The sequence below is a fragment of the Sipha flava genome, unplaced genomic scaffold, assembly GCF_003268045.1.
Source record: "Sipha flava isolate LNK unplaced genomic scaffold, YSA_version1 103_pilon_pilon, whole genome shotgun sequence".
Lineage (NCBI taxonomy): Eukaryota > Metazoa > Arthropoda > Insecta > Hemiptera > Aphididae > Sipha > Sipha flava.
In genome coordinates, this window is record NW_020271717.1 from 1,607,618 (window position 1) to 1,623,699 (window position 16,082).

At 28.4% G+C, this 16,082-nt stretch overlaps 3 protein-coding genes across 3 annotated transcripts; 1 reads left to right on the top strand and 2 right to left on the bottom strand.

Annotated features, from left to right (window-relative positions):
• Nucleotides 1-243: 243 nt before the first annotated feature.
• LOC112682491 lies at nucleotides 244-4,566 on the bottom strand. The gene is made up of 6 exons (XM_025553108.1): nucleotides 3,419-4,566; nucleotides 2,147-2,320; nucleotides 1,879-2,020; nucleotides 1,459-1,805; nucleotides 765-963; nucleotides 244-621 (listed from the first exon to the last, which is right to left on the bottom strand). Exons 1-6 carry the CDS (start codon nucleotides 4,172-4,174, stop codon nucleotides 305-307), a joined length of 1,935 nt encoding a protein of 644 aa, XP_025408893.1. The 5' UTR covers nucleotides 4,175-4,566; the 3' UTR covers nucleotides 244-304.
• Nucleotides 4,567-10,848: 6,282 nt separating this feature from the next.
• On the bottom strand, nucleotides 10,849-12,701 carry LOC112682383. The gene is made up of 3 exons (XM_025552963.1): nucleotides 12,555-12,701; nucleotides 12,293-12,477; nucleotides 10,849-12,207 (listed from the first exon to the last, which is right to left on the bottom strand). Exons 2-3 carry the CDS (start codon nucleotides 12,383-12,385, stop codon nucleotides 11,851-11,853), a joined length of 450 nt encoding a protein of 149 aa, XP_025408748.1. The 5' UTR covers nucleotides 12,386-12,477; nucleotides 12,555-12,701; the 3' UTR covers nucleotides 10,849-11,850.
• An 895-nt stretch (nucleotides 12,702-13,596) lies between these two features.
• On the top strand, nucleotides 13,597-15,909 carry LOC112682104 (transcription factor Adf-1-like). The gene is made up of 2 exons (XM_025552598.1): nucleotides 13,597-13,775; nucleotides 15,086-15,909. The coding sequence occupies exons 1-2, from the start codon at nucleotides 13,637-13,639 to the stop codon at nucleotides 15,607-15,609; spliced, it is 663 nt and encodes a 220-aa protein (XP_025408383.1). The 5' UTR covers nucleotides 13,597-13,636; the 3' UTR covers nucleotides 15,610-15,909.
• Nucleotides 15,910-16,082: the final 173 nt, after the last annotated feature.

A 16,082-nucleotide genomic window follows, 5' to 3' on the forward strand; every position in this document is an offset into this window, starting at 1 on the left:
TAAAAAGAAAATTGCTCATGTATTTCATATAATAAAATGAATGACACATAAAATATCACTTATCACACTTATAACTTATTTATTATAGTGAATACAATTAGTTCTCATTTCGATATGTTATTAATAATTTTGAAATTATAAAGAAATTAATTAATAAAAGCTAATACCTAGTTATGAAATTATTTATATTTTTTAAAATGAGTAATACTAGATTTATAAAACAGTTAAAAAATTTACTTTTCTTCAGTGTAAAATGTATACACTTTTATTTTTAACATAACAAATAAAAGACTATTCAACAAACTTAAAATAATTGCTTCTTTAAAGTATAAACACATCGTCTATCAACTGCCTTTAAATATTTATTCACAAAAGTATATCTTAATCTCAATTTTAAATTTTCTTCAGTCTCAGATCTCTGGAAAGAATTTTTATTTTTAAAATTTACTCCAGGAAGTTTATTGTCTTGACGTTTTTGAGGACCACGCCACATATGAAACTCATTGAGTATAAACACATCTCCTTCTTCAACTAATAGTTGGTCTCGTAACAACAACCCAGTTTGTCTATATCGAGTGCAAGGAGAAAAACATGATGTTGAAAATCCTATTTCTTCAGAATCTAACGAACAAATAAATTTACAAAAATATTATGAGATAGTTATTTTCATACCCAAATAAAAAATAACAATAAAAATAAGAATATAAAATTTCAAATAAATAAACAAATAAAATAAAATTAGTAATACTGTAAAAATAAAATACCTTTGCTACTAAGTTCTTGTCCATTAGGGAAATCAACTATCATAAATAGCTCTAGCATGTGTGCATAATCTCCCCCATTAGCACTTGTAAAAGGTGTAATACATTCAAATTTTAAATTTCTCTTTTCAACATGTCGTACTTCTGCAATAGTACAGCTGAGCATATTAAATTCCACCATTAAACAAGCATTAGACACTACCTAAAAACAAATAAAATTGTTTACAAAATTAAATTAAATCAGTTGGTTAAAAATTCAAAAACACAAATATTATAATACATATTTAAATATTTTGAAAATCATTTATGCAAAAATAAAATGTAAATTATATCTACATATATATAAAATAAATTTAAATAAAAATGGTACACAGAAGTCTAAAAATAAAATAAATTTATTTATGGTAACAATTTGAATAAAGCTATTTTTTTTGATTAAATATGTATTAAATAGCATTGGAAATTATAATTTTATCTTTTCTTGTATATAATTATATTTTATAATGGTTAAATACTAATAAAGTGAATTAAACATTTATACTGTATAACATATACATACGTACAAATAGTTCAAAAACTAATAAAATTTAAGATATTTAAATAAAAAGTAAAGAAATACATTTCATTGTTTACTTGGTAAAAAAATCAAACAAAAACACATATAGAAAAAAATATATTAAAACATATGCAAATTTACCCGGCAAGGATCAAAAAAAGCAATGAGTGGTTCTGGCATCACACACCACTCTTTGTTTGAACCAGAACAATTTTCATCACCAGGAAATTGATCTATCCACGTGTCTGGCTTAGATCTCATATCAAACCCATAAACATCCTTCCACCAAGAACACCACGTTGAATCAGAAGAACTGTCAGTATCACAATCTTCTTCTTCAGATTCCAACTTTTTTTTGCTAAATTTAGGATAATTGGTATTTTTCTTTTTTTCTTTAGTTTTAAGCTTGCGTATACGACGATTTTCATAGGCTCGTCTTTGATCTGACAATTGGCCATACAAAGACACACTTTTAGGTATCATTATGCCTAAAGAAAAGTTAATAAATATTAAAATCAATGTATAGTTTTTTCTATTATAGAGATATTATATTTAAATAACCATTTGGAGAAAGAAAACGATTTCTTGCTTCAATCACTTGTTCCATTTGATCTCCTTGACTAATGATACAGTCACCCATGAAATCAGAAACTATAACATCAACCTGAGTAAGTCCATGTGGCAACTCTTTTAAGTTTTGTACCTATAAAAATAAAAATTAATGTTATGAATGAACATTACACAATATGAAGTTACACATACACAATTTATTTATAAAATGTTTGATATAATTGTTAATAATAAATATAGTATTGTAATTTTTCATTACACTGCTTTGAATTAGGGTGATTTTATGACAATAATTGTTATCTTTAACTATTTGACGAGCATATTCAATACAAGCTGACTCTTCTAAAACAATCACTTTTTTGGCACATCCATTACGAGCACATAACAATGGTAAAAAGCCAATACCGCCACGGATAACTAAAACCACTTTATTCTAAAAAAAAAGATAAATTAATAATTAATATACATTTTAATAAAATATAAAATAAATATAATATTTACTCTAGTGATTTCTTTTACAAAAAAAAACACTACATCAGCACATGTTTTCATTATCTTACAAATATACAACATAAAAAATTATATTTTGTCATAAAAACTACAGTACAAACATTATAAATGAGAATGACATACTCTTAACTGTTAAATATAATACAAGGTTTCTTTCAAAAAATAATTTTAATGAAACATAATAATTATGTGAAATAATAAGAATTATTCTTTAAAAATTAATTTCAATTAACTTTAATTTACCTTATAGTATCTACTATTTACATTTTTTATTTTTTTTTGCAAGTATTGTTGACTGCCACGTTAAAACTACAAGACTTGCTATTATTATTTCGAGGAATCTAATAGCCCTACTGTATATTTTACTATCAGGCATTGTAGGGTCTTCAGTCGTAATACATAATTTTATATAGAAAAATACCTTGACGTGGCCTCCTTAGAAGTTCTATGAAATAGTTTTGAGATATAATGTTTCTTTATGAAATAAAATAAAATTTTTTTGTAAAATTGATATTTTTTATTTCAATCAAAAATCAAAATATAAGAATTTATAAAAAAATGATAGTGGCAATCTCCTCAGTCTTTATTGGATCAATTTACCCTACTTATGGCAGTCAACCTTTTAAAATATACTTGATTATTCAAAAGTAAATTATCAATGAAAATCAAAAAATTAATGTTATAAAATCAATGTAATGAATCTTTTAAATATTCTTCGACAAGTGAAACTATAAAAGACTTTCAAATGCAAAAATTGCATGGTTTAATAGGAAAAAAACAATATTTAAAGTAGTAATTATACATATCAATTAAAACCTTTTCGTTGGTAAGATACAAATTTGCTAACGTACCTACCTACTCTACAGGAAAATACTTGTATTTATACTTAATTAATATAATTTAATTAATATTAATATTAATATTAATATTAATTTAATTTATACTTAATTTAATACTTGTATGTATTTTTAAAGAAAATTATATAGGGATTATGTGTACTAAATAATTTGTTAATATTTACCTTAATGAACTTATTAGCACAGTATTCTATGGAATTCAAGTATGTTATTGTACGCACATAATCTTTTATTTCAGACTCATGTACACCATAGCGAGCATATCTATCACGATCAAAATCTGCAGCAGTCATCAAGTGTAACTTTTCTAGATTACCAGACGTCTCACATAAATCGGAATTATGATCCAAATTTTGTTTGTCAGACTTGTATTGATTCTCAGTATTAGAACCGAAAATGGCATTAGTACATTCATTTGAGTCTTTAGACTGACATACGATCTGATGATTTATTTTGCTGACATCGATCCGCGATCCAGAAGCAAAGGTTGTCGTATGCTGAGGATCATTTTTGTCCATTTTAAAATACTTGCAACTTTTCTCCCCGTACTTTAATTGGCTATTTGGTGTTGACACATTTTTGGTTGTCTGGTTTAACCAGCGGACAATCTGATTATAATGACGTCCGGAGCTTGGATAGCGCTTCTGTCGATCATGAGGACCGGGCCCAGACTGAAATCTTGTCGCCGCATGCTGTTTAGAACTACCAAACGACGAACTACATTGATCTACGGGCGGTCTCTTGAAATAGTTGCTGTGATTGGATTTTTGACCATCACCGCGCCCTTTTTCCGAATATTCCCCGCCATTAAGTATCGCGTTTTGAGAGGCAGCAGCGGGGGTGGAAGCAGCGTCATCGGTGGTCACATTTGTCTGCAGCCCGAGTCGGACGTTGCGCTTGTTCTCGTCGTTCAGTTGCATGTTTTCAGTGCGTCTTCGGTAACAGAGACGGACACTCCGCGTCGGATGTCGTTGATTTTTGAGCGATGTGAAACGAAATTCGACTCGCGAAGCGGTGTGTCGCAATGTTACCAATAGCTCGAGGATGAACGAAAGAATCACGACGACGGTTACGACACGCGGTGTTCAAAAGTTGGATTGGGCGACAAAACTCGCTCGTCGTGATAACGGCGATTTACAATAGATAACGGTTGCGTGCATTGTCCGTGCGCCGCGATAGCGTGGCACCCCGCACGTGCGGTGGTGACGATGGCGATGGCCTCCCGGTGGCGGGACCGAGCTACACGGTCATGAATGGGTGCTCAATTTCGGGGGAGGGGGCGAGATTAACCTTCTTCAAAATGATCGCGTCTTGAACATTGTCCCAGTGTACACCGAACGTCTTTATTGGTGGTCGCTACATTACGATTGCTACAACCGCCCCCTAAATTACGTGTCCGGTCACGGTTGGACCGACGCGGGCGGGTGTACGAACGACATATTGTACCGTCAACAATGTATAAGATCGTTCTCGGCAATCGGTTTCCATAGCGAGAGCTGCGACGAATGAGGTCGCGGGGCGAAACGATAAGAACGGAATTAGAACCGGGCAAACCGTGACTATAGCGGAACCGCGACAGACATTCGACCGTCGTAAACGGCGAAAATCACTCGCAGGTTGCGTCACCGTCGAACGACTGCCGATCACGGAATTTCCAGCCGGAGTAGTATGCTGTGCACAGATCAGTATAATCAGTAGAACACCACCACATACCGGGCTGCAATCTGAACGAAATGTCTACACTAGTCTGCTGTTGTTATTTTTTGTTATTAAAAAACGATAAAATGTTCATCAACACTCAACTTCTCCGGAAATCTTAAAAACAATAATGTCTATTTTGAATTGAATTATTATCTTTAAAACTATATTTTATAGTTCTATTGTTGAAACTCGTAAATATCCATAAGAATCGTAAAATAAAAATAAAGAAATCCGATAAAATACTACTTCTTCTATTAGTAACTCAATTGTGTAAACTTAGTAGAATTAAATTTTTTATGTTTTTCTTTATAAAATAATTGGATGTAAGGAGTACAAGACATGATCACCTAGGGAAAATGTTTAAATTACGCCCTATCATAGATCATTAATCAAATACTCTTCTCGAGAATATTTTTCTAATATTTAATATACCATCGGGCATATATCGACTCCGCCGAAAACGTCTTTTTACCTGTAAGAAATCTATGTATTGCACCGAATATTTTTATATATCGATTCCATACATATACACATATTCCATCTCTAGTAGGGGTCACCAACCTTTTCAAACAAGTGAGCTACATTTGTCATTTAAGTCCCTGGTCATCGACACCCAAGAGAATTTAGGTCTTTTAGGAAAATTTAGGAAAAAAAGATTATAATGTATTAAATATCTTAAATTGGGGAATAGTAAGTTCCTACACGAGAGAAGCAGGTAAGCAATTACATATGTTAGTTCCTACACGGCGGAAAAAATATGTAAATATGTATAAACGATGTATATACAAATAAATATATGATAAATATAATGATACAATATAATAAAAATCCCATAACGCATTTTCACGTATAAGTATATAATAATTAGATTTGTTATTGAAACTTTATACGTTGGTATAGCGTGGTATAGCTATTTAATACAACTATACATTCAAATATACTTAATTTAAAGCAAAACGTATACGAAATCACTGGAAAATACGACAAACTACAAGCTGATAATAGTATCCCGATTCCCAGACTCGATATATTTACGACTTTTCACCATCGATAAAAATGATACAGAACTTGATTTCGCTTTTTATATTAAGTATATTATGTTATTTTATTTGTGACAATGCGTAATGTAATTTTTTTTATATTTTGTAATATTCGTATATTTATTTGTGAAAATGCGTTTTGCGATTTTTATTATATTTTTTACTTGTTATATTATATTATATTCAATCGTGAAAAAGGAAAATGCGTTATGAGATTTTTATTATATGTATTGTATAATCATCATATATTTATTTGTATATACATCGTATATACATATTTACACCTTTTTCCGCCGTGTAGGAACTTACATATGTACCTGGTTTTTACCGTGTAGGAACTTAAATAGGTACCTTTTTCCACCGTGTAGGAACTAACGTATGTATTTTTTTTACCTGCTACTCTCGTGTAGGAACTGGCAATCGCCGAATTCCGTCCCGGGTTGCTGAAAATGACCGAATTCCATCCCGGAGGCGGAGCAACTATGTCCGAATTCCGTCCCGGGGGTGGATAAACTATGTCCGAATTCCGTCCCGACTAGTCTTGGACGGTATTAATATAAGTTCAATTTTATAGAACTTCAAGAGGCTTCACCTGACATCACGCGTATCGTTTTTTTGTATTATCACAATTATTCGCAATAAAAACGTAAACAATTTATATACTATGTATTGTGTATACCAAAGTCAGGTGTCGTCTAAGTTTTTACCAGCCTATTTCAAATCTAAAAAATAATAATTAAAAAAAAAATAATAATAATTTAAGTAATAAATAATTTAAATACTAATTACACATAACATATATTATACTTATACTCTTAAATTTATTAAAATACTTATATGACTGTCATATTTATACATAAATGGCATATACTGTAAGTGGAGTTTTTTTTTGCTCCGTATGTCAATAATAAATAAATAAGGATGTTTTGCCGGATTTTACATTTTTAAACATGTCAGCAAAGCTGCCAGTCCTAAGCCTGGAGAAAATGTGAAGGAAAATATTACTGCCAAATATATCATAGTTTCAGGTAGTAGGACGGAATTCAGACAGTTGCTCCGCCTCCGGGACGGAATTCGGTCTTCAGTTATGGAACCATAGGGGGGCCCGGGACGGAATTCGGTACCAGCCTAGGAACTTACATCCACCCCTTAAATTTACTCAAAATCAATTTCAATCGGGCTAGACAAAACATGTGGTCATCAATAGCACTTGAATTTGGTACTTGGTTTAGAGATATAACCCCTATGATTCCATCACACCCATGGTTCTATAAACAGTCTTTAATTAGGTCTCATATAGTTCAGTTTTCTAGACTTAGGTTCAAGACCGGATTTAGGGGAGTCCGAAACCCTCTCGAGTACCCAAGTGAAAGGGCCCAAACAATTTTAAGCCGATACACATTTTTTACCATACTAAAATTAGTAGTTTTATAGACATAAATTGTATATACCTATTAATTTTATTATTTTATAATGCAATTGAAAATTTGTGAAATAGTTAAAAAAAATGTATCGTTCTGTGAACGTACCGAGCAGCTTTGTAAAGCATGTTTTGTCAAAAAAGCCCATATAAAATTTCAGCCCCGGGGCCCAATAGTTGCTTAATCCGGCCTTGCTTAGGTTAGAACACAATTTATTTTCTGCTCTTGGCTTTAACCTTCTCTAAAATGATTCTTCTCTTTGCACACGTCATGCCAAGGAAGTCTTTTGAAAATTCTGGATTCTTAATTTGATTTTAATGTAATTAATAATTACAATAAAACAAAAAAAAAGTAATTACTCATTACTTTTTTTTTTTAGTTTTATTTACCTACTAAAATACGCATAACGTTTGTTCTTCGTTTAAAAATTAATTTGTTTTTCTTGATTCTTTATTTTCATTTATACCTATATAGTTAATATAATTTTAATTTTTCAGCTGTAATAATCATTTTAATATTGAAAGTTAATAATAAAATACATACAATACAAATGTATTTAAAACAGGGGACAGGATTTTGATCATGATTAATAAATTATTTTGTCCCCAATAGATTTTTTCCCAGTTACGCCACTGTATTCGCATAACTATTTATAACTCCTAATAACCTAGTAATTGTACATGACTATATGGAACGCTGAGAACGATATATGGATTAAAGTCCCCCTTGCTCTTTTTCGCCACTTTTAACCTTGGGTACATTAAGTATATAAAATAATAAATATACATAATACGTCAATTATTATAGATATTGGATGGTATATTATATAATTTATCTATTAACTACCTACATATATGGTGAACAAAAAAAAAAAAAAAAAAAATAAGTACAAAGCTCATAAGTATTACAATATAATATATTATTATATTATATAGATAAAAAATACAAATTAAACAATCTTTATTAATTTTAAAACATAACTTACATTACATACCATACATTTATATCGGCTAATATCGTGTAATTTTCATAACAAATTTTTTTTTTTTGAATAATAAACTTTTAATCGAGAAAATGTTCAAAAACCTTAATAATTATTACATATTATCATTTTTTAACCCAAACATTTAACTTACCTTCTTAATAAGAAATAAAATTTATTATATTTAACAAACTAATTTATAAAATTAAAAAATACTAATACTTTAAATATTTTGAGATCTATGCATTTCTTTAAGCACATTTTATCTGTTTTCATATTTTTAAATATTTCATAACACGTTTGGTCATTAAAAAAAAATATCAAAAACCTTAGCATTTTTGACACATTATCATATTTTACCCAAAATATTTTATTTACTTACTTAATAAGATATACAATTTAATATATATTTATAAAAGGAACAAATATCAACATTTTGATTATTTTTGAGATTTGTGTATTTCTTTAAGTAACTTTTGATCTGTTTTCAACATATTAAACATTTCATGACATGTTTCATGAAAGTTTGTATAAACCAGCATTACTGATTTTAATGAAGAAATGTCTAATTGGGATTTTTTAAAACACCAATATTTGTTAATTAGTGAAGATTCGTAAAACACCGATAAGGATGTATAATATTTTCCAATGATTTTTTCTATACAAATTAAAGCTGTCGATAATTTTACGAATTTAATAATTAGACGATGTTGAAACCAATTTCTATTTGGAATTAGTACATCATTTAAAATAAGTACTTTTTGGTGTACTTCAGCCATTTATTCAGGATAATACGACATGTCTTCAAAAAGAAGTAGTCCTTACAACATAAGTACGTCTGGTCACCATATAATACATATAACCTACATAGTATTTAGTTGTGAGCAAAAAAAACTCATAATTTATAAATCTTTTTAATTATTTTTTACAATGATGGTATTAAACATAAAGTGTCATCGTACATATTTATAACAAAATATTATGATTTATTTATTAATATTAATATAAAATATTAGTAAATAAATTTTTATAACTTAGTCCTTAAAGGAAGTCCTGTCAAATCGTGAGTTAATTAGTTCCGGAAACAAGTACTTCATGAAAATTTTTATTTAATCATAATTATGAATGACCTTAACACGTGTACCTATTCATACAATCAATAAATAAGCCAAACATATACCTACCTAAGTGATTACTTATAAGTTGTTACTATTAAACAGTTTATGATACAAAAAGCAGATTGGTATCCAGGTCTATTGAAAATCATTTTACGAGCAATTTTAAATAGATATTCGTCAAGCAGTATCGCTAATATCTTTGACTGATAGAGTGATAAGGTGTTACTGTTTGACAAAATCAACGCAAATCAATGCAAGTGTTGATCTAAAAATGTATTGTGCAACTCGAGATGCCACAGCAGTCAAGCCTGCAAAAATAATTATAATACATATTTTTGCAATAACATTTGAAAAACTGATAAGAAAAATGGCCCAAATCTATTATTTACAATTTTACAGTAGCAAGAAAAAAACAGTTTAATTCAGTCTATATTTACAATTTCATATTTTTTAAGAGAAAAGATTTCTTTATTAAGTTAAAAATAATTAGATTAATGGCTAAAAATAAAAATAAATTTGCCAAATTTTTATATAAATGGTTATAAAAGTTGGATTTTTGGGACTTTTTTGAAATCAAAACTTTATTTTATAGTATTTTCAAAAGATAACCATTTATTTATCATGAATATCTTAATGTATTGTTGTCAAACTACCTAATACACTTTTTACCTATAAAGTTCTGTAAATTTAGATTATTTAAAAATATATTCGTAACAGAATGACCCATGAAACTTAATAACTGAGGAAAGCAAAAATATTAATGTTTATAAATTACTTATTTTCCTAATAAACATTAATAGAAGGTTAGGTAATATTTAGTATTAATTAAACCATTAATAGACAAAATGTATATTTTATTTTATGATAAAATAAAGAAATTAAAATTTAGAATATGGATATACCTTTATCAGAATAATTTATTATAACTTTATATTAAAACTTATAACTTATAGTCTTAAACATTTAATAGACTTTTGGTTTCTTTTTATCATATTATAGTATGTTAAACTCAAACTTTATAACATAATTACTATTCAACAAGTGTAACAATATATAAAAATTAAATATTACAATCAAAAACAATAAATCCTTATTAAAAATATTAGCTTGAAATAACCAGTTGAAAATAACAATATAGAGGCAAGTAAATAAACATTTTATAAGTTATGTATTATATCTTCTCTATTCAAATTTATATAAAAATTAAATAATATTAAAAACAAAAAGCAGTCATCACAGTCATATTGATCATTAGCATTTAAATCGTTTACTTTTATAGACTTATAATAATAGCTTTGTTAGTTTTTAAATACTTTGTAATGCTTAGAATATTTTTGAGTTTTTTACTTTTAATACCTAATTTATCAATGTATATTGAAACTTTTGGTAATTTTATATTACTGGCTTTTGTTGTTGGTTTTAAAAGTTTGAATCCATTACAGATAAACCCATCAATAGTTATATGAGCTTCCATTGTATTTGTGTTATTAGAAAATGCATAACATTTATATTTTGATATTTGAAATACAAGATTTCTCATGTTGGTACAAGTCACTCTTTTTTTAAAATATTTTTCTAACATTGTTACATAATCCTTCATTAATAAACCAGGAAAATGAACAACTGTAAACTTCATATTAATCAATTCCACCCAGTCTTCAATAGTTTCTGCTCGTTCACATCTTCTTTATAACTTTTCAATTATTCCAAAATGTCTGTCACAGGGTAAGAAGCTATGACCCCTTTCTGGAAAGTAATGGGTTATAATTTCAAACTTGTTTTTTATTACAAGTGCTTGCCAGTATCTAAGTGTTGTGTTGTTTTGGTTCTGCTCTCTATAATTGTGAGTGAAAATGAATAACTTTTTAACTGTTGGTTTTAAAAATTAATTTATAAAGTGATTTAATACAGATATAACCTCATTTGCTCAAAGTCTAGCTTCTATTTCAGGCCAACAATACATAATGCTTTTACCAGTTTTGCCTGAATACATAGACACATAATATATAGCCAAAGTTGATGTTTTCATCAGATGTTTGCAAATATGGTAAAGGCATATTTTGTTTGAAAACAAAGCAAAGCACATCAACTTCATCATTTTTTTTTTAGCTATTTTTGTCATTTTGTCCAGTTTCATATAAAATTTTTTAGCTTTTCTTTTATGGACTTCTAACTTACGTATATGTTCTCTCTTCAGTGGTGATAATTTTTCCAACTCAATACTTGCTTCTAATTCACTACATGTCACACAAATGTCTTTTCTTAGAAGTCCAAACTTATAATTGTAATTTTTTTTAAAATGTCTTAAGAAAAAATGGTAACGTACATCACATTTCAAATTTGTAGGCTCCTCTCTTTGTATATCAATGAAAAATCGGCTGGATAGTATTTTTCTAAAAATGAAATACACATTTTTACAATATTTAGATATGCAGGCAAATACCTCATTCTTTCACCCTTGCGCCCATAGCGACTAATTTTGAATGGGAGAATATTAATATGATCATCAATATTTTGAATAACTTCATTAGACTTTGCATTGGCTCTGTTTAAATGTTTACCTCTGTTGTCAAAAGGGGATTTTGCTTCAGTATTTAACAGTCCTAAATGCCTTACACGTTTCATATCTATACCATGGAAACTTGCAAACCCTTCTCTACAAACAACTTTCGAAAATTCTCCTATATTAATCTACATTATAATAAAAGAAAAATCATATTATTAAACTATTTTAATTAGTAATATTTGTAGGGAAAAATTTGATTTAGTTTATTACTTCGTATGTGAAACAAAAATTCTTTTGACTTTTTGATCCTGCTTTACTTTTTTTTAACACTTTTAGGTTTAATGTGATCTTGTAAGAATGCATCTTGAGCCATTTTTGAACCCAATAAATTAAAGTTTTCAATCAATCCGTTTTTAACACTCGTAGATAAACTTTCTAGACACTTTCTGGAACACCTAACCAAAAATAATCCTTAGTAAATAATATTTAATGGATAAACTACTAATCAAAAATACAAAATTATAAAATATACCTGCAATCTGTACCAGTCTTACGAGATGGAATTAGTTTCCCATTTTTATTGACAAACTCATGACCCATAGCTTTGAACCGTTTTCGTTTATTGTCAATCCAATTATTTTCATTGCGATGTTTTTTTACTTTAATCATACTAATATAATATAATTTAATCATACTTAATAGCATTTATATTATTTTGATCCATAGTTAATTTTTTAAAAAATATTAACTATAAAATGTTATTCATTAACTTAAAATTACTAGATCAAAATAATATGATAATTCATAAATTCATTATAATGTTGTTGATAGCAACAGTTATTGATATAAATAATAAATTTACTATGTACTAAAATTTCATAGAAGAAGGGCCCAAAGAAGCAAATGGAACCTTTTTCTTCTCAACAAAATATATTATTGATTTTTCATAATGTTTCCGTATAAGTAATGGAACTTTTTTCATATCAATATGATCCTTTTTATTTCTAGAATTTTTTTGTGAGAAAAAACGTTTTTTTCAAAAACACGCAAATGGGCCATTTTTCTTAACAGTGTTTCATTTAACAATAATATAAAATAGTTGTTACGATGTATAATTATTAATATAAATGTATGTATCTATTTAATATGATAGTAGCTATTATAGTATTTAATATACATAAAGATTATAATTTTTTTATACAAATATAAAACAATAGAAAAAATTATCATACAATAGATGAAGAGTTACCAAATCTCGTTTGCCTAAGTCTGAACTAGATGGAAAAATTATTCTGGGTATGATTACACTATTCTATTTTATTTTCTTAAGGCTCGGTCAAACAGAACGCGGGCTGCCCGCTGCGGGTACTGTATTATCTTTGATTGTGTCATCGTGGTTAAAAATAGCGCGGGCTACCGCGGCGGACTGCTGTCGACCGCAGCGGGCAGCGGTCTAGTTGTAATAATTTAGTGATCGCGGCGGTCAAAAATTATTTGATTATAATATTATACACAATTTGTTTAATTTTAAATTTTAAATTTTTAATATTTAAATTTAAAATTATTCTTTTATTTATTTTATTAATTATAATATTATTATTAATATTATATAATATGGCAGATGAGACTGAAAAATTAATTGATCTTGTACATAACTATCCATATTTATATGATACCAGTCATTGTGAATACAAAAACATTGTGACAAAAGCAGAGAAATGGAATGAAATTGCCGGAATACTCAATATTTCAAGTAAGTAAAAATAGTTTACAAATTATAATTATTATCAAAATAACAAAGTAGAAAACGTTTGGTTTCAATTTTTCAGTAGTATATTAATTGAATAACAATATAATTATATTATTACTTCTTATACTTATACAATTATTACATATTAATAACTATAATTATTATTACTATTACTATTAGATACTATACTTATTAATTAACTAGAAAAACTATTTAGAAAAAAAAACTCAATAATAAATTTAGTTATGTAAATAATTGAAATAATTAAGGAAATTTTGTCTAACAGAAGTGGCTGCATACTAGATCTCTCTCTTATTCGTTGAGTGTTTGAAAATGCGTTATCCGCAGGCAAAATATTCTCTTCTTCTGACTCATCTGTGTTTGCAATTGTAGAGGTACTTCTAAGATAATTGTGTAAGCAACAAGCTGCCTTGACAACATGTTCTAGTATTTACATCCAACTCTATAGGTCTAAAAAAAACTCGCCACTTTTGAGTTAAAATACCAAAGGCATTTTCGACTACATGCCGTGCTCTACTAAGTCGCTTATTGAAAATTTTTTTTGCTTCGTCTTGTGCAACTACAGCTCTCGGAAAGGGGCGCATTAAAAAAGTTTCCAGTTTAAAACCTTCATCTCCGACGAAAACATGAGGGACAGGTGTGGTTGTTCCAGGTAAAGGTTTTGGTTGTAAAATAGTTTTGCCTCGTACGAACTCACGATAAAATGAGGAATTTTCAAAAATATTGCTATGACTATGACGGCTATAACTACCTATATCGACAATTAAAAACTTGTAGTCGGGATCTACTATTCCAAGCAAAACAATTGAAAAAAAATTTTTGTAACAAAAAAAATTTGACCCGGTCTTAGGAGGACATTTTATTCTAACGTGTTTTCCGTCTATGCTGCCAATACAGTTAGGAAAATTCCAACGCTCTCTGAATCCAATTTCTGATTGTTTTCGTACCTCTTCCGTAGGTGTAGCCAAATATAATAGTTGTAAAACATTCCATAGTTCTACACATACTTCTTTCACAATACTAGAGACAGTAGTGCGTCCGACTCTGAAAGAAAATGCTATGGTATGGTGCGAGTCTCCTGTTGCCAAATATCTGAAATAATAAATAAATAAATTAATTTCTCCAAGGGACGTTGAATGGGGGGTGGATGATCTGTCTCTAGTACAGTGATTAATAAAAATAATAAAGTATTTATATTTAAATTGTATTTATATGTAAATTGTATATAATATAATATAAATTGTATTTAAAATGTATTTATATATATATTTGAACTTTGTTTTAATTGACAGGTGAAGCTGTGAAGCTTAAATGGAAGAACCTGCGTGATTCGTATATTAAATACATTAAGTTTTTAAAGGGATCTACCGGATCTGCTAAGAAATACCAAAATTGGCCATGGGCAGCTCATTTAGAATTTTTAAAAGACACAGTAGTACTTAGAGCGACTACTTCAAATGTATCACAGACCCATGAAATATCACACGTAGATGAAACTTGTGAGCAGGATGAGACGGTAGATAACGAATTTATTGATACTTCACCATCTCAAATGCTACCAACTACAAAAATACTTAAAAGAAAAGAAGTTACAGGAGACGTCTATGCGGTAATAACATATCTTGAAAACAAAAAAAAAAGTAAAACTGATACAAAACCTGACCACATTGATAATCTGTTTTTGTCATATGCACATACTTTCAAAACATTTTCGCCAAGAACACAAGCCATTCTTAAAATGGAGATGTCGCAGTTGTTCGGACGAGCTGAACTCAACGAAGTTGACGCTTTAGGTTTTACTGAAATTAATCGTTGAATGTTCAGATTTTGAATATTTATGGACCGCAGTCTGTAAAACCTAGGATTTACCGGTATTCATACTTTTACTATATAAAATAAAATATATCAAAAAATAATTATTTAATTTAAAAATATGTTTATGTACATTTTTATATTGAAACTAATTAAATTAGATAACTTTATGATTTTGATGTCCAGAGTCTTGTTATCCCCTTAGCTTTCCTGGATCATAGTTCTCTAGTATAATGAGGAATTACTAATTCTTTATAATTTTGAAAAATGACTGAAATCTCTTACATATTTATCAAATCAAGAAAATTTTCTTTGTTAGATATATTTTTTTATATTATTAAAACATTTCAACTGTTATTTTTATCATTTTGCCAACTATTCAATATTTAAAAGTTAGTTTTTTTATCAGGAAGAAACAAAAAACATCAGTAGTCATAAAAATTTTAAAAAATATAAAGATTATAATTAATTATCTAA

Coding starts and splice junctions, on each gene's coding strand:
- LOC112682491 (XM_025553108.1), bottom strand. CDS start 4,174: ATGCAACTGAACGACGAGAACAAGCGCAACGTCCGACTCGGGCTGCAG. Junction 2,321..3,418: donor GTGCTAATAAGTTCATTAAG/GTAAATATTAAC, acceptor CTTTTTTTTTAG/AATAAAGTGGTTTTAGTTAT. Junction 622..764: donor ACAAGAACTTAGTAGCAAAG/GTATTTTATTTT, acceptor TTTGTTCGTTAG/ATTCTGAAGAAATAGGATTT.
- LOC112682383 (XM_025552963.1), bottom strand. CDS start 12,385: ATGCATTCTTACAAGATCACATTAAACCTAAAAGTGTTAAAAAAAAGT. Junction 12,208..12,292: donor ATTTTTGTTTCACATACGAA/GTAATAAACTAA, acceptor ATTATAATGTAG/ATTAATATAGGAGAATTTTC.
- LOC112682104 (XM_025552598.1), top strand. CDS start 13,637: ATGGCAGATGAGACTGAAAAATTAATTGATCTTGTACATAACTATCCA. Junction 13,776..15,085: donor CGGAATACTCAATATTTCAA/GTAAGTAAAAAT, acceptor TTTAATTGACAG/GTGAAGCTGTGAAGCTTAAA.